The sequence below is a fragment of the Epinephelus lanceolatus genome, chromosome 11 (genome assembly GCF_041903045.1).
Source record: "Epinephelus lanceolatus isolate andai-2023 chromosome 11, ASM4190304v1, whole genome shotgun sequence".
NCBI classification, from domain to species: Eukaryota; Metazoa; Chordata; class Actinopteri; order Perciformes; family Serranidae; genus Epinephelus; species Epinephelus lanceolatus.
The window spans coordinates 45,926,743-45,948,358 of NC_135744.1; the positions used below are offsets into that span (position 1 = coordinate 45,926,743).

The following is a 21,616-nucleotide window of genomic DNA, read 5'->3' on the forward strand; positions in this document are numbered from 1 at the left end:
CTAGTAGCAACGGTCATTACACAGTAATATCAGACCGCTGAATGCCGCGACTGACCAATCAGAATACAGCATTTAATAGAGCCATGTAATAACATGTTATAATTACCAGTATTAACAGGTATGTCTGTCTGTCTGTCCAATCAGAGTCAAGATCACCTGGCAGAGGGGCGGGGCCATAAGGCAGTCGAGGTTAACCTGCCAATGGAAGATAACAGAAATAAGAAGCTGCAAATAAGAGCACAGGTGGTGGGGTCAGATATGATTTACACCATTGAAGACGTCCCACCCTGGTACCTGTGTATTCTACTGGGACTGCAGGTACCACTAGGAGTACTGGGAGCACTGGGAGTACTGGGAGTACACAGGATAGGATAGACTGGGTTTACATTGGTTTGATTCAATTTAGACCGAGGTCAGCATGGGTTCAAACTGGTATTACTGGGTTCAGACTAGGACTAAACTGAACTGTGGGTAGTTTAGGTGTGGACAGGCGTGGACAGGTGTGATTGTGTCTTCCTGTTTGGACTCTGGATTGGAGGACGATCATGAACCGATTTAAACTGGTCTGTTTGTGTCAGTTCAGCCAAGTTTTTTTTTTTCCAGTTTGACCATCAGAATCAAATGACACATGTGTTTGTCCAATTAGGTGAGGGACAGGCTGATGTCACCTGTTCTTTTCTGTCCTCAGCATTACTTGACGTGTTTCAGCGGCACGGTGGCGGTGCCATTTCTTCTGGCCGAGGCCATGTGTGTTGGTCGAGACCAGAACACCATCAGTCAGCTGATTGGAACCATTTTCACCACCGTGGGAATCACAACCCTGATCCAGACCACCGTGGGAGTCAGGTGAGACTGACAGAGACAGGTGAGAGTGACAGGGACAGGTGAGAGTGATGGAGACAGGTGAGACCGACGGAGACAGGTGAGACCGACAGAGACAGGTGAGACTGACGGAGTCGGGTGAGAGTGATGAAGACAGGTGAGACTGATGGAAACAGGTGAGACTGACAGAGACAGGTGAGACTGACTGAGTCGGGGGAGACTGACAGAGACAGATGAGACCGACAGGGACAGGTGAGAGTGATGGAGACAGGTGAGACTGACGGAGTTTGGTTAGAGTGACAGAGACAGGTGAGACTGATGGAGTTGGGTTAGAGTGACAGAGACAGGTGAGAGTAATGGAGACAGGTGAGACTGACAGAGTCGGGTGAGAGTGACAGAGACAGGTGAGAGTGATGGAGACAGCTGAGACTGACGGAGTCGGGGTAGAGTGACAGAGACAGATGAGACCAACAGAGACAGGTGAGACTGACGGAGACAGGTGAGAGTGATGAAGACAGGTGAGACAGATGGAGTTGGGTTAGAGTGATGGAGACATGTGTGACCGACAGAGACAGGTGAGACTGACAGAGTCAGGTGAGAGTGATGAAGACAGGTGAGACAGATGGAGTTGGGTTAGAGTGATGGAGACATGTGTGACCGACAGAGACAGGTGAGACTGACAGAGTCAGGTGAGAGTGATGAAGACAGGTGAGACAGATGGAGTTGGGTTAGAGTGATGGAGACATGTGTGACCTACGGAGACAGGTGAGACCAACAGGGACAGGTGAGAGTAATGGAGACAGGTGAGACTGACAGAGTCGGGTGAGAGTGACAGAGACAGGTGGGACTGATGGAGAGAGGTGAGAGTGATGAAGACAGGTGAGACTGACAGAGTCGGGTGAGACTGATGGAGAGAGGTGAGAGTGTCAGAGACAGGTGAGTCTGATGGAGACAGGTGAGAGTGACAGACAGGTGAGAGTGACAGAGACAGGTGAGACTGACGGAGTTGGGTGAGAGTGATGAAGACAGGTGAATCTGATGGAGACAGGTGAGAGTGACAGACAGGTGAGAGTGACAGAGACAGGTGAGACTGACGGAGTCGGGTGAGAGTGATGAAGACAGGTGAGACTGACGGACACAGATGAGACCGACAGAGACAGGTGAGACTGATGGAGACAGGTGAGAGTGATGGAGACAGATGAGAGTGATGGAGACAGGTGAGACTGATGGAGTTGGGTGAGAGTGACAGAGACAGGTGAGTCTGACAGAGACAGGTGAGAGTGACAGACAGGTGAGAGTAACAGAGACAGGTGAGAGTGACAGAGACGGGTGAGACTGACGGAGACAGATGAGACCAACAGAGACAGGTGAGACTGATGGAGAGAGGTGAGAGTGATGGAGACAGGTGAGACTGACGGAGTTGGGTGAGAGTGACAGAGACAGGTGAGAGTGATGGAGACAGGTGAGACCGACAGAGACAGGTGAGACTGATGGAGAGAGGTGACAGTGATGGAGACAGGTGAGAGTGATGGAGACAGGTGAGAGTGACAGAGACAGGTGAGAATGATGTGTGTCTCTGTGTTTGTAGACTTCCTCTCTTCCAGGCCAGTGCATTTGCATTCCTGATTCCCGCTCAGGCGATTCTGAGTCTGGACCGATGGACGTGTCCCACAGAGGGTGAGGCAATCTCTGTCCGCCCACAGGATCATTTCAATACATCGATCAATACGTAGATTAATGCCTTGATCAAACCGCAGCATGATAATATCAATAACAATCATTTAGGTAATTTGTTGTTTGTTTTTTGTTTCCTGTGCAGAGGAGATTTATGGGAACTGGAGTCTTCCTCTGAACACGTCACATGTCTGGCAGCCACGGATCAGAGAGGTATTATTGATTATTAATGATACAGAGGATCTGATTGGCCCAGGTGACACCTGGGGCAGCAGACAGGTGCGCTCTTCTCCCTCTGTGGGAGGAGCTTCTGGATGTTTACCGCTATTAAGAATGATGTGATCAGCAATCAATCAATCAATCAATTTTATTTATAAAGCCCAATATCACAAATCACAATTTGCCTCACAGGGCTTTACAGCATACGACACCCCTCTGTCCTTATGACCCTCACAGCGGATAATCATCATTAACCCTCAGCAGACTGAGGAGGTTTCAGTTACTGTGATCAGTTTAACACTCTGTAATGTTGTTGGACAGTTTTAAACACACGTGTCAGTATTGTCAGAGTCATGTGACTTTTAGAGAGAATATATTTCTGGATCATATTTAAGAGTAAGTGGAGTAATGGAGTAAAGACAACAGCTGTTCTAAATGATCATTAACAATATGAACAAACAATGTCATCTTATCATAAAAGTAGGTTATTAGATTATTCATCTCACCATGTGATGTCACCAGCCCCTGACAGGTAGCTAGTGCAGCCAGAACTTCAACCAGACAAATAGAATGGGGCCCTATTAGTCCAGGGGCTAAAGGGATCGTTTTCACAACTTGGTAGGCCCCTATCACCCACAGGGACCAAACAATTCTGGCATTTTTATCACTCTACAGGTCTCTAGTTTATATTTTGGTATGATAGCCCTGCCTATCTAGTAGCTTAATTACAGTTATCACTCTGTAAACAAACTTACACCCGTGTAGGCAAAATACTACAAAGAGGGTGAAAAATTAACTAATAGATATCCCCATGAAACGTGCCAAGTTGATCACTAATATTAAGACAAGTATTTTTTGTATTACACATTTTCTGAAATATTTTATTTAAATATGCACCAGTTTTGTTAATGAAGACAATCACAAGGAGAGGAAATTGATTACGCAGTTACTGTGCTAACACTCAGTGTTACTGTAGCCTACAGTAGGCCTACTAGCACTCAGAGCTGCCCAGTTGCTATTTGATCCATAACTAGGAAGCAAAGGGAGTGCTACCGCTTGCCTAAGGCGGACTCCCAGGCTAGCAGAAGGAAGGAGGTGCCTTATTTCTCCATTGTAGGCTGTCCTAAAATAGGGGGGCCCACCTGCTGCCCTCATCCTAACTAACACTCAGAGCTACTATAATGAAATTGAATGTCAGCGGAGAGCATGGAGAGACAGCAATGACAGCCTTCGAATCAGGTGAGAAGAGACAGGAGCTGTGGCTGGTGAGTCCTTAAAACAGAGGGAGAGATGGCATAAGGCACAGAGATAATGTCATCTAGAGCCGTTATACAGTATAGCATTTACTCTGTCACATCATTCATAGTCCACATCACTATCATTCAGCTCTGGAAAACATTCCAGCTCATTTGCCTGGTTGCTGCAGGTTTGTAGTTTACACATGTCTGTGCAATGCAGACCATTTTGCAGGCATGGCCATTCTTAAAGTTTATATGTTCGTGAGCAGGAGCATGATAGTAGGGCCAATACAGCCACTGGTGCAGGCATACCTTGCATCCACTCAATGGCCAGATCCCCATCATGGATCTTCCATCCATGATCCTTTGGATTTGGTACACTTGGATTGCACTCCAGACTCCTCCGCCAGATAGCAGCCTGATAGTTTGCTCATAAGGCATGCATGTAGAGGCAATCTTCACAAGGTGGAAGCTGAGTGGAGTCTATTTCTCCATGCCTTGCACAAAATAGCCGGTAGCGTAGCGTGTTAACTTCAGTTGTGCTTGTGGAAGGCAGGTACATCTGACATGTGACCCCCTGGAGCTTTCCAAATAGGTCATCTGGGACCTCCCAGGAGCTTCCCAACTCTCTGAATGTGTCTTGGCAGGTCTTGTTAGTCTTCAGTTTTTTAAACATGGCTGACTTTACACGGCCACTGAAAGCGCTAACTGTATCACAGCCTGTAAATGAGTGCATTCCAATCAGAGCATCACAGACACTATCTCCTAGTGTATGACTCAGCTTGTTGAGCTTTCTGGTACATGGGACAAGGGATTTTGTTACTGATCCCAATGCATATAACCATCACATCTGTGTCATCTGCTGTGACTATTATGCCCTTGCAGTCTGATTCAGCGACATGTAGAGCATGGAGTAGAAGGCGGGTGTCAGCTTCTTCCTGGGTACTTGATAGCTCCGGAACCTCCTCTCATCGCTGCCTTGTGAGCTTGAAACAGGCATCCTCACAGGTGACATACAGCACTTTCTCATTGATCTTATCAAGTTGACCCTTCCAATCTTCCAACAAGAACCTGATGAGGTGTGTTTTGTTTGTAGAGCTACACAAAAGCTTCCTCCACTGATGTATCTTGTGGCCAGGCGCAATGCTCCTAAGCTGAATACCTGGATCTGTGCCTCTCTTTGCTCTCTCCAAATCTTTGATGGACATCTTTCTGTAAACATCAAAGATAACATCAGTGCGCTGGCACTGATCAGCTTCATGTATGTCTTGAACCAATATTGATTCTGCCATTTGGGAGAACGTTGTATCATTCCCCTTCATCTTTTGAATTAAGCTCATTCCATCTATCAGAGTGTCTGAAGGCTGAGGGATGGTTTCTGCTGGGGAGACATGCTTCTCCAAGTCCCTGGCAAGAGCTGCCTTGTTGGTCTTACGAAGTGACCCATCACTGTTGGCTAGGGCCCAAGGCAAAGGTCCAAGGGGGTGGGCTAAAAGTTCACCCATGTGCAGCTGTCTGCTTTCTGCAACAAGAATCATCTCCCCAAACAGCTTCCTATCAGCGTTGAGGATAACTTCTTTTCTCTTGCAAAGGGTATGTGATTTTTAACTAAGGTCTGTGAATGTTTTCAGCTTCTTTTTTGGAATTCTGTCATGAAACTTTGTGTCTGGGCTGTCTGTTTCCATCCTCTTTTGTTTGAAATCTTCATAAGCATCTTCACCTATTTTACGGGCTCCAGTGAGGTCATTAGCAACATCTGGAGGTGCAGCCATACCAGTGGACAAACTGACAAGCTCTTCATAGTCAGGACTGAAAGGGTTAATCCAGCTGGACTCCATCAGTTGGACAAGTGACTGGACATTGGCTTCATCCTTCCGTATTCTAGGTAATTGTACTATATCTGGATGAGTGAAGTCGGAGTCATTCTCACCACTCATGTCCCTAAGCTGCCTCAGGTATCTGCTCCTGTACTCAGATGTGAGGTAGTATTTTGTCACAGCGCCCTCCTTCAGACTGAAGCCCTTTGTTCCACTAGGAGTTTGTGTATCCCTATTGACAGTCTCTTCTATTGTTTGATCAACAGGTATATGCCCAAATGGGTTGTGGCTGCCAATTTGCTATGGAAACAGGTTTTGCCCATAAACGATGACGTACCGGCACACAGATCCTCAAATGTAGGCCTTGACATACGGAAATGTTTCAGCCAGAGTTCGTAAGTGAAATGCTGCTGGACAGCTACTTCCCAAAAGTCCTTCACATGCCTATATTCCCATACACATGGGGAACGTAGGCATTTCTGTTCTTAGCTGACTCTTAGCTGGTCTCTTTCCAGCTATTTCTGACAGTACTCTTAACATTAAACTTCTTCTTTGTCGTCTCTTCTTCAAGATGGTTAGGTACACTGTGAACGCTGACAAAATGCTAACCAGAGTTCTCCCAAGAGCCGACAGGTTTATTAGGAATGTGTCCATGGTCAGTTGTTGAGTGTCAGTTGAGTGTGTTGTTGTTTACAGTGGGCATAAGACGCTCTCTTATGACATCATCCCATGGCGCACTCTTCTTCTACGGGGGTGTTTTTATTTTGTTCATTTTTCACAAGAAGCGCCACCTACTGCTCTTCCTGATGACTCCCAATAATCGCAAAACAATAATGAATGGAAACAGGCATACATTCGCATTTTCTTTTGTGCATTTTCACAAAATGCGCTCAAAAATTTTGATACATTTGGATAGAAACCCCACTATAGATGCATAGTAGAATGGCAGAAACCGGGTATAGTTAACCTTGTCATAGGCAAAACACCTTGGTATCATTTGTCTTATGGCAGCGAGGTGAAGCATCCAATTGCCTTCTCTAGAGGCTCTAATTAGGGCCAGCATAATTTCCACTAGATCCAGGTAGCTCATCCAGAATGCAGAGAGACTTGTGGCATTTCTGAGGAACTCCTGATATGCCAGGAACAGTTCATGGATACGTGTGCAAGACTCTGTCTGCCGCACTTTTTGAAATGAACTTTTGAAGCTCTCAGTACACCTCTGGGCTTCTTCTAGGTAGTGGAGCTTTCCTGCCTGATTTTGATTTATCCATGTAAGGAAGCCTCTCCATACTAGACGTAGCAGGGATTCATACACTAGCTTGTGCAATCAAACAGCTCTGTTGTATTTCCGACCCTGCATGACCCCAACAACAGAGCCTTCTGTGAGAATGCCTGCCTCCACACAAAGGTCACTGAGTCCTGCATCCTGGAATCTCTTACATATTGTGTGGAAGGTCCCCATCCAGATAATTATGGCCTTGAACTTATCCTGCTTCCAAACTATTTCTGCAGCCTTGGCAAACAGAGCCTGATCGAAGACACACACTATCTCTTTTAGATGCAGAGACTGCATGATGGAAAGTGTTTTTTCCAAAACCTCATTCACCGTGGACATGTCAGTTGCAGGTCCATTGATGATGGGTAGGTATGTGACTATGTCCTGAACCACTGTGATGTCATTGCGGATCTGGATGTTAAATCCTGTCCAGCTACTGATGGTCTGATTATCAGCAGCTGTGATTTGAGTAAGGAGCCAGATAAGATTTTTATACTTTGCCTCCTGGATCACATGTGTGGTATCAGTGTCTGCAGTCTCAGTTTTTGATGGTCCAACTCTCTGTCCGACATTATAAGTTGGCAGTGGGGTAGGGGAGATTTGATGGCAAAAGGCAGGAGAACATGCTTTGGTGGTTTTGTCATGCCAGTTGAGACAACAAATATCAGATCACTGCCAAATGGGCTCGGCAGATCACAACTGTGTGCATCTTTTTTCCACTTATAAGACTGTTTTCAAGAGGGAGAAAGTCCGGAGGTGAAAGTCTGGACAAATGATGCTGTATGTGCTCTGCAGAGATGCTTTGACTATACAGACTGGGGAATGTTCGAAGAATCATGTGAAGACTTGGATGAGTTAACAGACATTGTTTGTTCATACTCAGCTTTTTGCAGAGACATGCTCATACCCAAGAAGAAGGTCAAAATATACCCCAATAAAAAGTCATGGGTCAATAAATCTGGGAAATCCTTTATAATGAAAAAGAAATTAGCATTTCAACAGGGAGGAGCATCAGAGCTATACACAGCCACTAAAGAGCTTAAGGTAGAGATCTCAAAGGCAAAACAGAGCTATAAGGCCACACTACAGAACAAAATGGCTTCTAACCGGCTCGGCTCAGCCTGGTCCAGTATGAAAACTATTGCTGGTCTTCAGAACACAGGAGATAGCACTAGGGTCACTTTAAATGGCTTCAGCTCAGATACTGTTTTTGTTAATGCTCTTAACGGCTTTTACAATCATTTTAACATGTTTGATTTTAGCAAAGAAATACAGGAATTAAGCCTGGAATTGTGTGACAACCAGCATTTCTCTGTGAGACAGGAGGATGTTGAGAAAGCTTTTTTCTGGACGAAGACTAACAAAAGTCATGGTCCAGATAATATCTGTCGCTGGCTACTTAAAACCTGTGCAAAAGAATTAAGTACGGTTTTCCACAATATTTTTAACAAATCCTTAGATGTGCAGCATGTCCCCAAGATCTGGAAGGATGCTGTCATTGTACCGGTCCCTAAATCCAGCCGCCCCACAACACTGAATGATTTTAGACCCGTGGCCTTCACCTCAATCATTATGAAAATATTTGAAAAACTGGTACGTTTGGAAATCTTGAAAAGTTCAGAGTGTGCAAGTGATCAATTACAGTTCGCCTACAGGCCCAAAAGAGTAGTTGAGGAATGCCACACTAACCATTCTTAACTTGCTTTTTAAACATATGGAAGGGAGGGGGTGTCACGCTCGGCTTTTATTCATTGATTTTTCCTCTGCTTTTAACACGAGTCAACCAGACATTTTAATCCAGAGGCTTTTAGAACATTTTAACTTGAGTCGAAATCTTGTGGGCTGGATCTTAGACTTTTTACAAACAGAACACAGAGGGTCAGAGTCAGTGGCATGCACAGACTTTTTGAAGGGCAGAGGCGAAAAGAAAAACAAAGGGCACATACAGCGTGTTCTCGCCACTGAAGAGGGAACTTTAGACATGTTTATATATTACACAAATGGCACATTATATAGTCTTAAAAAAGACTAACTAGACAGACTACTCATGTTAGTTAATAGTTAGGATCAGCATCCATGAGAACTGTGTAGATTCAACGTTGAACTGTGAAGAACACACAGAGACATGGATGTATGAAGGAAATAAATCCCTGGGGGGGTCTGAGGGTCCTCCCCCCAACATTTTCAATTAAGTAGATGCCATTTCCTGTATTCTAGTGCATTTTAACACCATATTAGCACCAGATAATCCAAACTCGTTCTGTGAGATATAGTTCTGGCTCGATATAGATCGAAAAAGGGCCCAACATAAAAGTCATTGCAACAGTAATGTTTCATAGTATTTCTTGGTCCTAATAGTCTCCTGGCCTTTAGTGTGTTTTTCCACCCAAGAGAGCAGTTGCGTTTTGGCTCCCAAGAGGGCACTTTAGCGAGCGTTTTTCCCACCCAAGAGGGCAGTTTGTCATGTTTTAACCAGCCAAGAGGGCAGTTTAGTGTGTTTTGGCTCCCAGGAGGGCACTGTAGCGAGTGTTTTTCCCACCCAAGAGGGCAGTTTATCAAGTTTTAACCACCTAAGAGGGCACTTTAGCGAGCGTTTTGGCTCCCAAGAGGGCACTTTAGCGAGCGTTTTTCCCACCCAAGAGGGCAGTTTGTCATGTTTCAATCAGCCAAGAGGGCAGTTTAGTGTGTTTTGGCTCCCAGGAGGGCACTGTAGCGAGCGTTTTTCCCACCCAAGAGGGCAGTTTATCAAGTTTTAACCACCTAAGAGGGCACTTTAGCGAACGTTTTGGCTCCCAAGAGGGCACTTTAGCGAGCGTTTTTCCCACCCAAGAGGGCAGTTTATCAAGTTTTAACCAGCCAAGAGGGCAGTTTATCATGTTTTAACCAGCCAAGAGGGCAGTTTAGTGTGTTTTGGCTCCCAGGAGGGCACTTTAGCGAGCGTTTCGGCTCCCAAGTGGGCACTTTAGCGTGTGTTTTGGCTCCCAGGAGGGCACTTTAGCAAGCGTTTTTCCCACCCAAGATGGCAGTTTATCATGTTTTAACCAGCCAAGAGGGCAGTTTATCATGTTTTAACCAGCCAAGAGGGCAGTTTAGTGTGTTTTGGCTCCCAGGAGGGCACTGTAGCGAGCGTTTTTCCCACCCAAGAGGGCAGTTTATCATGTTTTAACCAGCCAAGAGGGCACTTTAGCGAGCGTTTCGGCTCCCAAGTGGGCACTTTAGCGTGTGTTTTGGCTCCCAGGAGGGCACTTTAGCGAGCGTTTTTCCCACCCAAGAGGGCAGTTTATCATGTTTTAACCAGCCAAGAGGGCACTTTAGCGAGCGTTTCGGCTCCCAAGTGGGCACTTTAGCGTGTGTTTTGGCTCCCAGGAGGGCACTTTAGCGAGCGTTTTTCCCACCCAAGAGGGCAGTTTATTATGTTTTAACCAGCCAAGAGGGCAGTTTATCATGTTTTAACCAGCCAAGAGGGCAGTTTAGTGTGTTTTGGCTCCCAGGAGGGCACTTTAGCGAGCGTTTCGGCTCCCAAGTGGGCACTTTAGCGTGTGTTTTGGCTCCCAGGAGGGCACTTTAGCAAGCGTTTTTCCCACCCAAGATGGCAGTTTATCATGTTTTAACCAGCCAAGAGGGCAGTTTATCATGTTTTAACCAGCCAAGAGGGCAGTTTAGTGTGTTTTGGCTCCCAGGAGGGCACTGTAGCGAGCGTTTTTCCCACCCAAGAGGGCAGTTTATCATGTTTTAACCAGCCAAGAGGGCACTTTAGCGAGCGTTTCGGCTCCCAAGTGGGCACTTTAGCGTGTGTTTTGGCTCCCAGGAGGGCACTTTAGCGAGCGTTTTTCCCACCCAAGAGGGCAGTTTATCATGTTTTAACCAGCCAAGAGGGCACTTTAGCGAGCGTTTCGGCTCCCAAGTGGGCACTTTAGCGTGTGTTTTGGCTCCCAGGAGGGCACTTTAGCGAGCGTTTTTCCCACCCAAGATGGCAGTTTATCATGTTTTAACCAGCCAAGAGGGCAGTTTAGTGTGTTTTGGCTCCCAGGAGGGCACTGTAGCGAGCGTTTTTCCCACCCAAGAGGGCAGTTTATCATGTTTTAACCAGCCAAGAGGGCAGTTTAGTGTGTTTTGGCTCCCAGGAGGACACTTTAGCGAGCGTTTCGGCTCCCAAGAGGGCACTTTAGCGAGCGTTTCGGCTCCCAGGAGGGCACTTTAGCATGCATTTTTCAACAACTGGGCCACGAGGGGGGGTGACCAAACTGAATTTTAAAGAAAATTGTAAAGCTATGAGCAGGAAGGGACATCAGTATTTGTTTTGTTTGAGGAAGCTGTCCCATTTCCACATTGATAAAACCCTAATGACACTTTTTTATCATGCTTTTATTGAGTCGGTTTTATCTTTTTGTCTTGTTTCATGGTTCGGAAACCTGTCCCTGAAAGAAAGGAACTCACTGAACCTCATAAAATGGTCAGGTCGGTTGATCGGGGAGCCACAGCTGTGCCTGGAATCACTGTACACCAGACAGTTACAGTGGATAGCCAGCTCCATTTCAAGTGATGATTTCCATCCCCTTTCATGTGAGTTCCAGCCTCTGCCATCTGGACGGAGATTCAAAGTCCCACGGTTTAAGACCACACGTCATAGGAACAGCTTTGTTCCTGCTGCTGTCTCAATTTTAAACAGGTCTTAGTGCACTTTTAAGGTCTTCCTTATTTATTTCTATTTATTGGAAATTGGACCTGACTTGAACTTATTGATTTATTTACTTATTTATTTATCATACATGGCCCTTGAACCATGCTCATAACAGGTTTTTAAAATGGCATTTTAGTGGTCTTTTATCTTATCTCACTTTTTAATCCTGATCAGTTAGCCTTGTGAGCGCCTATTCCTGAAGACAATGCTGACTGGTAAAAAGAAATGTGTCAATCTGTCACCAAGAGTCCAACGCCTAGTAACATCATTTCAAGGTTCAAGGTTCAAGGTAACTTTATTAATACCCGAAGGTAGACTTGGTTGCAGTTCCGGGAGAGGGCATCTCTACATACAGACAATTACATACATACAGTACATACTAGTGACAGCACAGTTAAACACCACAAAAACAAAAATGTGACCCCCCCAATTTTAGCTACTGTTACAGGTACAGCAATAGGCATAATAGGGTTCTATTTCCAATCACTTCATGAGCAGAAGAGAAAATATATTGTAGCTACTTACATTTCAATCTGGAAATGATGTTGAATTGTTGTGACGTTGCTGCTGCAGTTTTTAAGCAGCTATAACCAAGTGAACCAACTGTAACCAACTGAAAACTTGTCAAACTGTCAAAATCTATAAACATTCTGTGCATGAGCCACTTTCTAACATTCTGACATGTGAAAAACAAATCAGACATGATACCAGTTTGACATGATAAAACAAGTTTATTGATATATATGACACTAAAGTATTGAAATAATAACTTTCTATTACTGCATGAATGCTATTCCCATATATTTTTAATATTATAGTGTTTGGATTGGGCCACGTGACCCTATCACTGTAATACCCTACTGAGACTCAAAACCTATGCTAAAAAATCGTGCATCATGTATGACTATTCACCTCACTTCAGCATAATACATAAATATAAATATGTAAGGATTCTGTGTAATGCTAATAGGTCTGTTGTGTGCTGGCTTCACTATACCTGTTAAGTGCTGGTGGCATCAGAGGGTGAAGTGAATAGTCTAATAACCCACTATTATGAAAACATGACATTATTTGGTACTTACAAATGACATTTTATAGAGATTAGCATCTTAAATAGTGTTCCCTATTCAAATGTAGTATTTTGCCTACACGGGTGTAAGTTTGTTTACAGAGTGATAACTGTAATTAAATTACTAGATAGGCAGGGCTATCATACCAAAATATAAACTAGAGACCTGTAGAGTGATAAAAATGCCAGAATTGTTTGGTCCCTGTGGGTGATAGGGGCCTACCAAGTTGTGAAAACGATCCCTTTAGCCCCTGGACTAATAGGGCCCCATTCTATTTGTCTGGCTGAAGTTCTGGCTGCACTAGTTACCTGTCAGGGGCTGGTGACATCACATGGTGAGGTGAATAATCTAATAACCTACTTTTATGATAAGATAACATTCTTTGGCACATATAAATGCAATTTTGGGGTAATTGGCTTATTTACATTAATAATGGCAAACACATATATACATGCCTTCTGGATTTTTTATTCCTTATTCCATGTCCGCCTGTAATTCATGTGTGTTTAGGTGTATATATTTTTTAAAAGGAGCAAGGTACTGATGAAATTTTTGCTGCATCGTGTGCAGCAACTGTCTGTGAACATTCAGTCCAAGTTTCATTACATTCTGATCATTATTTCCTGAGATTCATGTGATAAGGCAGACACTGTGCCTTTTGGAGAAGCCTCAATTTTGACTATTTTCAATTTCAGGGGGGACCCAAAGTCTATCATACCAAAATGTAAACTGGAGACACTCCATCTAAATCATGTTATTTAATAAACCTTATCATGTGGCAGTGGACACATTGGAACGTGTAAATAATGAGGTTTCTGTCTGATAAACTCAGGTGGAGACATTAATCCTAAATGACATATTAATCTAAATCCTGCCGAGCTCTGCTGCCGCAGGTTTCATTGAAGAGGCCCCACCCTCACTTCCTGCAAATCGTGTGCAAAGCATTGTGGGGATTTTATACCCGCGGAGGATCCACACATGCATCCTTCAGATTTCTCTGAAAGAAAGACTCAGTCCTTCATGAAATTCAGAAGGATCCTTGACATTGGAACAGTCCTTCAGCGGGTCGATGACGTATCGTCCTTGACTTTGAGAAACACCCAGAGACAGCACTGTGAGGACCATCTGAACTCACCTGACCCCAGGGAACACCTGTCCACCTAGCAGACGTCACTGAGGGACAGATAATGCTCCACAGAGACACCAGGTGTGGACCAGGTCTGAACTGTTAGATTTAATAGGTGTTCTTATCTACATATATTTTGTCCCTTTGATGCAGGATTTATAGAACATGATATTATGCTGACATGCTGAATTTTCTTTGTCACTTACACATTTAGCCTGTCAGCAATATTCCGTCATGCCACCTGCCTTGCTTTATTAATCTGCAGTATTGTCTTTGTTCCTAATCATGTCCTTATAGTCCTCATACACTTCCATAAGGAGCGTTTGCTCCGCCACAGAAAAAGCCTGTGTTCGCTCCTTTCCTTTGCTTTTTGACACTCTGCAACATGTTCGGCACTCGACTAGTGTGAGCTGAGGCTTAACAGGTGAGGCTTGAATTAGCATCAGTTGGAGCCAGCTGATTTCACTTGATGGAACGGGTTGGAGTTAGATTGGGAGGTGGTGTTTAGACAAACTTCAAGATGACACCTTAGTCTGGATATTCTTAGCTACGCTGATGGAATACCCCCCTGGAGGCTGACTGTTTGTTTGATTGTTTAGATCCAGGGCGCCATCATGGTGTCCAGTGTGGTGGAGCTGGTCATCGGTCTCTGTGGGTTACCAGGTCTGCTGCTGGACTACATCGGCCCCCTCACCATCACTCCCACTGTCTCACTGATTGGACTGTCTGTCTTCACCACAGCTGGGGACAGAGCCGGGTCCCACTGGGGCCTTTCCGCACTGTGAGACACCTGTCTGTCCTGTCTGTGTCTACCTGTCTGTCCTCCTGTCTGTCCTCTTGTCTGTCCTCCTGTCTGTCCTCCTGTCTGTGTTCTCCTGTTTGTGTACCCCTGTCTGTGTCCTCCTGTTGGTGTCCTCCTGTTGGTGTCCTCCTGTCTGTCCTCCTGTCTGTGTTCTCCTGTTTGTGTACCCCTGTCTGTGTCCTCCTGTCGGTGTCCTCCTGTCTGTGTCCTCCTGTCTGTCCTCCTGTCTGTGTTCTCCTGTTTGTGTACCCCTGTCTGTGTCCTCCTGTCGGTGTCCTCCTGTCTGTGTCCTCCTGTAGATCTTTGAACCTGTCTCTAGTTTTCTAATGAACTGAATATGAATTATTAAAATGTGTCTAACAGACAACTGTCTCTGTCTCCATCTCTGAATCTGTCTGTCTCTGTCTCTCTGTCTGTGTCTCTCTCTCTCTCTCTCTCTCTGTGTCTGTGTCTGTGTCTGTCTCTGTCTGTGTCTGTCTCTGTCTGTCTGTCTCTCTCTCTCTCTCTGTGTCTGTGTCTCTCTCTGTCTCTCTCTCTCTCTCTGTGTCTGTGTCTGTCTGTGTCTGTCTGTCTCTCTCTCTCTCTCTGTGTCTGTGTCTGTGTCTGTCTCTGTCTGTGTCTGTCTCTCTCTCTCTCTCTGTGTCTGTGTCTGTGTGTCTCTCTCTGTCTCTGTCTGTGTCTGTGTCTGTCTCTGTGTGTCTGTCTCTGTGTGTCTGTCTCTGTGTGTCTGTCTCTCTCTCTCTCTGTGTCTATGTCTGTGTCTCTCTCTGTCTCTCTCTCTGTGTCTGTGTCTCTCTCTCTCTCGCTGTGTCTGTCTCTCTCTCTCTCTCTCTCTCTCTCTGTCTATGTCTGTGTGTCTCTCTCTCTCTCTGTGTCTGTGTCTGTCTCTGTGTGTCTGTCTGTCTCTCTCTCTCTCTGTGTCTGTGTCTGTGTCTGTGTGTCTCTCTCTCTCTCTGTGTCTGTGTCTGTGTCTGTGTGTGTCTCTCTCTCTCTGTGTCTGTGTCTGTCTGTGTCTCTGTCTGTGTCTGTCTCTGTGTGTCTGTCTCTCTCTCTCTCTCTGTGTGTCTGTGTCTGTGTCTGTATTTCTCTCTCTCTCTGTCTCTCTCTCTCTATCAATTCAGTTCAATTTAATTCAATTCAAATGGCTTTATTGGCATGATGTAACACTGTACATATTGCCAAAGCAAATGTTTGGAATTCAAAATAATAATAATAACAATAAAGGAAAACAATATTTACAATAAATTAATTATTATCTATACTGCTGGTGATACTGTAACTATGATTGACTCAATCACAATCACAGTCACAATCAATCAATCTTAGTCAATAAGTAATTAATTACAATCAATCAATCAATCAGTTTGAGTCATCTAAAAAAATGTCATTAAAACTGTAGTAAAGTAATAGACTACAGTTAAAACAAGTAGTCTGTTGTCAATTTAACAGTAATAACAAAGAAGAAAACAACAAACATGTGTGTCAGCTGACGTGTGTCACTCTCTGTCTCTCAGTCTATGGCAGGCAGAAACATAGACTGCTGCTAATTTCCTACTCTTTGATTCTTCCCCTAGTAGGTTAGGCAGTTTGTCCTCATCTGATAGTTTAAAAAAACCTTTTGTTATGGATTCAAATTTTGGGAAATATGTTTCTCTAATATGTTTATATTTTTCACATTTGGTGAGGGAGTGTAACTCTGTCTCAGGGTCACTAAGGCTGCAGTGACAGCACAGCCTCCAGGTTTTCCTGTGCCTCCCTGTTTCTTTAGCAAGGCTGTGTTCACTCAGTCTGTACTTTGTCAGGGTTCCTTTTAGTGGCTGATCAGTCACCATGCTCAAATAATCTGTTGTGGTGCAGTGTCGATTTAGAGCCACATAGCACTGCATCTTGCTCTGTGTTTTTGTTTGTGTTTGCCAATAGGTGATGTAGTCTTGTTTTAACTGTTTTGTAGTTTGGTTGGGTCTGAGAACCGTCGGGCTGGGCAGGGCCCGGCCGGACCCCATGGGCGAAGGCCCGACCACCAGGCGCTCGCCCACGGGCCCCAACCCCAGGCCTGGCTCCAGGGCGGGGCCCCGGTAACCCTCCGGGCCGGGTACACGTGTCCTTGTTTGTATCCATCATGAAGGGTCTTTTGAACCGTTCTTCGTCTGACCCTTCGCCCAGAACCAATCTGCCATGGGAAACCCTACCAGGGGCAAAATGCCCCCGACAGCATAGCTCCTAGGGTCATTAGGGCACTCAAACTCCTCCACCACGATAAGGTGACGGTTCTCGGAGGAGTATTCTACCTGTTGTGTACCAATTGAGAACTTAGTAGAATGTCCTGAGATCTGGATCTTTTTTGGAATATCACTATTTTGGTCTTTTTGGGGTTTACTGTCAGGGCCCAGGTCTGACAGTAATGCTCTAGCAGATCCAGGCTCTGTTGTAGACCCTGTGCTGTCGGGGACAGCAGAACCAGGTCATCTGCAAAGAGTAGGCATTTCACCTCCTGATTGTGGATCCTTACACCAGGTACAAAGGACTTTTCTAGGGTAGTTGCTAATTCATTTATATAGATATTGAAGAGTCCAGGGCTGAGATTGCAACCCTAACGGACGCCTCGTCCTTGGGTAAAGTATTCTGTCCTCATTTTACCAATTTTTATGCTGCACATATTGCCAGAATACATTGATTTAACAATATCATATGTTTTACCCCCTATACCACTCTCAAGGATTTTGTAGAATAATCCAACATGCCAAATAGAATCAAAAGCTTTTTGGAAGTCAATAAAACTGGCATACATTTTGGTTTTATTTTGGTTTATATGTTTATCAATTAGGGTATGTAGGGTGTAAATATGATTGGTTGTGCGTTGTTTTCGTATGAATCCAATTTGGCTTTTGCTCAAGACATTGTCCTTGGTAAGGAAGTCTGGTGTTCATAATATTACAGAAAACCTTCTCCAGATTACTGTTCACACAGATGCCTCGATAATTATTAGGGTCAAATTGTCTCCGTTTTTATAGATTGGGGTTATAAATCCGAGATTTCAGATCTCAGGAAAAAAAACCTACACTCAGAACCAAATTGAATAGTTTGAATATGGCCAGTTGGAATTTTTTGTCCATGTTTTTAGCATTCAGGATGCCATCAGGCCCACAAGCTTTTTTAGATCTGAGGGTCTGCAGTTTCTTTAGGAGTTCCTGCTCAGTCATTGGTGAGTCTAATGGATTCTGATTATTTTTTATAGCTAGTTCTAATTTAGTTATCTTCTCGTGAATTTGACATTGTTCTGTGTTTGCATTAATGTGAACAGTGTGATACAGTTGAGGTTTGTTTAGGTTTTTCCAATGTTGCCAGAAGTTGTTTGTGTTGATTGTCTCTTCAATTATTGTCAGTTGCTGTTTGTTATATTGTTGTTTTTTGAGTCTGAGTGTATGTTTGTAGAGTTTTAGGGTCTCACAGTAAAGAATGCGTAGATCAGCATTGTGGGGGTCTCTGTGGTTTTGGTTTGATAGCATTCTAAGGTTTTTTCTAATCATTTTACAATCTGTATCAAACCAGTTTTTATTTGTTTTTTTTTATTTTATTTTTATTGAATTTTCAATTTAACACACAAATAGTCAACAAACATTAACCAAAAGACATACAGAACAGAAAGTTCCCACCCCAAACTAACAACAACAGGCGCTGCAGAGAAACAATCAAAATAAAAGAGAAGAAAGCGAAAATGTTTATACCAAATTTACATTAGTATGACAGGGAGCAAGTAAACAAGCAAGGGTACAAATACATATAGTGGCCAGACATCGCTTTCTAGAGATGAGCCATTTAAAGTCTCTGTAAAAAGGAGTGCATGGGCTTCCAAATTCTCCAGAATTTGTCCGATTTGTGATTGAGGTCATGAGTCAATTTTTCCAGGGGGAGAAGGGCTGATATTTGTGATATCCACATGTCAGTCATGGGGACCTGGGGGGTTGACCATTGTAGCAGAATACACTTCTTGGCCAAGAATAGAAGGATAATTAGCAGAGGTTCAGTATCTGTGTCAAAAAGATTGTCCAGAATATGACTTAACAAACAAAATGGAGCAGTCAATGAGAAATGTTTACCAGTAACCTCCTGAATCACTGAATGGATCCTATTCCAGAATGGCTTGATGCGGTCACATGACCAAAATAAATGAATAAGTGTACCTTTATGCTTTTTACATTTAAAACACAGGTTTGAAATGTTTGGGAACATTCTCTGGAGGCGAATAGGTGTAAAATAGACTCACAAGTCAGTCTTTAGACACTTTGCTTAACTAAAGACTGATGACTTTCTCCCTGATTTTGTGTTTAGATGGGCGGATACAATTTCAGAGTTTAAAAAACTCCCTACGTTGCAGAACCAATAGTAAATCTGCAGGGCGGTCCTTCGGTGGCTCGCTGAACTCTTGTGCTTGTAAACATAGTCCGACTAGAAACACGTGTAGCAGTACAAAATGGCTCAGCCGTGCTCGCAGAAAACGCCGTCAAAGTTCAGTGGATGTTTGTCGCGTTTGCGGCGACACATTCTCACCAACTAAAAGAAACAAACATAATCTTTTACAAGGCCATGACTCATCCATCCGGCAGGACTATAGAGGGAATCGCGTTGTTGTTTACAAATACTTCTGGGTAGAAAACCAGCAGAGCTTTTAGCTATATATATATCCTATATATCACATTTTTCACATCACTGTATGTATCACTGTATGGACTAATCCGATGTTTGTAAAGTCTATAAACACGATGATTGAACAAACATTACTATTTCTGTGTGCACGTTTAGCTGGGCTAACCGTTAGCTGTTAGCCCTGTTAGCCGTTAGCAGTGTCTGTAATAGGTAATAACTCATTAAATGGTCTGTGAAAAAAATATCTTTTCCAGCGGGTATCTTAGTTACAACATGATTGAGCTAGCAAAGCAGTTTTGTGTTGCTATGTGTGGTATTTATTCAGTTTTGGGAAATCGCAATGTCTAGAATGCAGCAGTGGCTGCAGCTGACAGGGACAGCTAACAGCTAACAGCAGCAGCAAAGCTAACATCAGGACGTCATCTGTTAAAAGCCTCCCGTTGTCGGATACGACATGAAACTACTCCAGTTAGCTCAATAATGTTGTAACTAAGACATCCGCTGGAAAAAATATTTTCTTCACGGATGAGCACACGTTTGATAAAACAGAGTTTAATCTCTCGGCATCCATTTTCAAGCTCTCTGTGTGTTTGTTTCCTTGTGGACGAGAAAAGGGGGAGCGCACATTTCCGAGAAGGCGTGTCCTTTTCAAAAATGCAAGAGGCGTTGCTTTGTTGCCGGCCGTTTTCGCCGGTGTGTTAAACACACTTTAGAAAGGAGTGTCCCCAGACTATCAGAAGCCGGAGATCTCTGATTGTCTGGTGGCAAGACTAGGTGTAAAATAGATCCTATGAAAAAGTTTGAAATTTTGTTCATGTATAGAGATTGAAGTACATTTTGGAAAAATCCCATTACAGATCTTAGACCAGTCTGCGGGACTAAATATCACCTCCAGATCTTGCTCCCACAACGACTTCAAGGGGTCATAGGCTGAAGAGTCAGAATATTACAAAACAGTATAAATTTCAGAGATCAGTCCTTCGGGTGATTTGGCTGAGACCACCGTGTTTTCCAGTTCTGACAATTCCATACGGATCATGTTTTTCTTTAATAAAGACTGTATAAAATGGCAAATTTGGAAGTACTTAAAAAGATCTTTGCAGGGAATGTCAGACTCAGCCCTGATTTGCTCAAACGGTTTCAAAGAATCAGAGAACAACAGGGCTGCAAAATCTGGCAAGCCCTTAGCAACCCAATCCATCAGACCGATGCTCCTTATCTGAAGTGGTAAGTCAGGATTCAGTGCCAAGGGGGACCGAGTTGATATAAAAGGTGGAATATTTAGGTATTTCTTCACATCCCTCCTGACTAGTAACGTATTGTATATGATCATATTATTTTTAAGGGAATTTATCTGATCTATATTGTTGATGAAGGGGAGAGAATGTAGTCTTCTAGGGTGGCATGATAGGGTCTCAAGACCGATCCATAGAGAGTCTTTCCTATTCATGAACCAGTTTGTCATCATTTTAAGTTGGGCTGAACAATAGTAGAATTGTAGATTGGGCAAAGATAAGCCTCCCAGTTCCTTTGGCTTAGTGAGTTTAGAAAATCTAACTCTTTGATATTTATTATTCCAGATATAATGGGAAATGCAAGAGTTGAGCGACTTAAAAAATACTGGGGTCAAATAGCATGGAAGATTTTGAAATAAACAGCTTAAGCGGGGAAGAATATTCATTTTTATAGTGTTGATTCTCCCACGGAAAGAGGTCGGTAAAGAGGACCATTTTTTCAGATCTGCCTTAATTTTTTGAATTAAGGGGGAATAATTGGTCTCAAATAAATTATTTAAATCAGGAGTAATAAAAACACCTAGATATCTGAAACCCCTCTTCGACAGCTGGAAAGGTGATTGTATGGTCATATTCTGGAGGATGTTAAAGGGTGTGGTGACCGATTTCCCTAGATTAATTTTATAACCTGATAACATGCTAAACGTATTTATAGAGTCAACGACTGCTGGAATTGATTTATCAGGATTCTTTAAGTACAAAAGAACATCGATGGCAAATAGGGAAATGACATGGTTCCCTTCACCCACTGTGATGCCGTTTATATCGGGATGAGTTCTGATAGTCTCAGCCAAAGGTTCGATGAACAACGTAAACAATAAAGGTGACAGAGGGCACCCCTGCCTACAACCTCTGCACACTGGGAAACCCTCGGACAGCAAGCCGTTAGTGTTGACAGTGGCTATTGGGTCAGAATAAAGGATTTTAATTGCATTAATAAAATTGGAGCCTA

At 43.8% G+C, this 21,616-nt stretch overlaps 1 protein-coding gene across 2 annotated transcripts in view; it reads left to right on the forward strand.

Moving 5' to 3' along the window:
* slc23a1 (solute carrier family 23 member 1) overlaps window positions 1-21,616 on the forward strand; it is a 72,618-nt gene that overhangs the window by 2,392 nt on the left and 48,610 nt on the right. The window contains exons 2-6 of one of the 2 annotated variants that reach the window (XM_078172760.1): window positions 145-318; window positions 689-846; window positions 2,411-2,499; window positions 2,642-2,709; window positions 14,523-14,704. In XM_078172760.1, the coding sequence (XP_078028886.1) occupies window positions 145-318; window positions 689-846; window positions 2,411-2,499; window positions 2,642-2,709; window positions 14,523-14,704 (671 nt within the window). The remainder of the gene's footprint in view (window positions 1-144; window positions 319-688; window positions 847-2,410; window positions 2,500-2,641; window positions 2,710-14,522; window positions 14,705-21,616) is intronic. The other variant, XM_078172761.1, reaches the window with a different exon arrangement.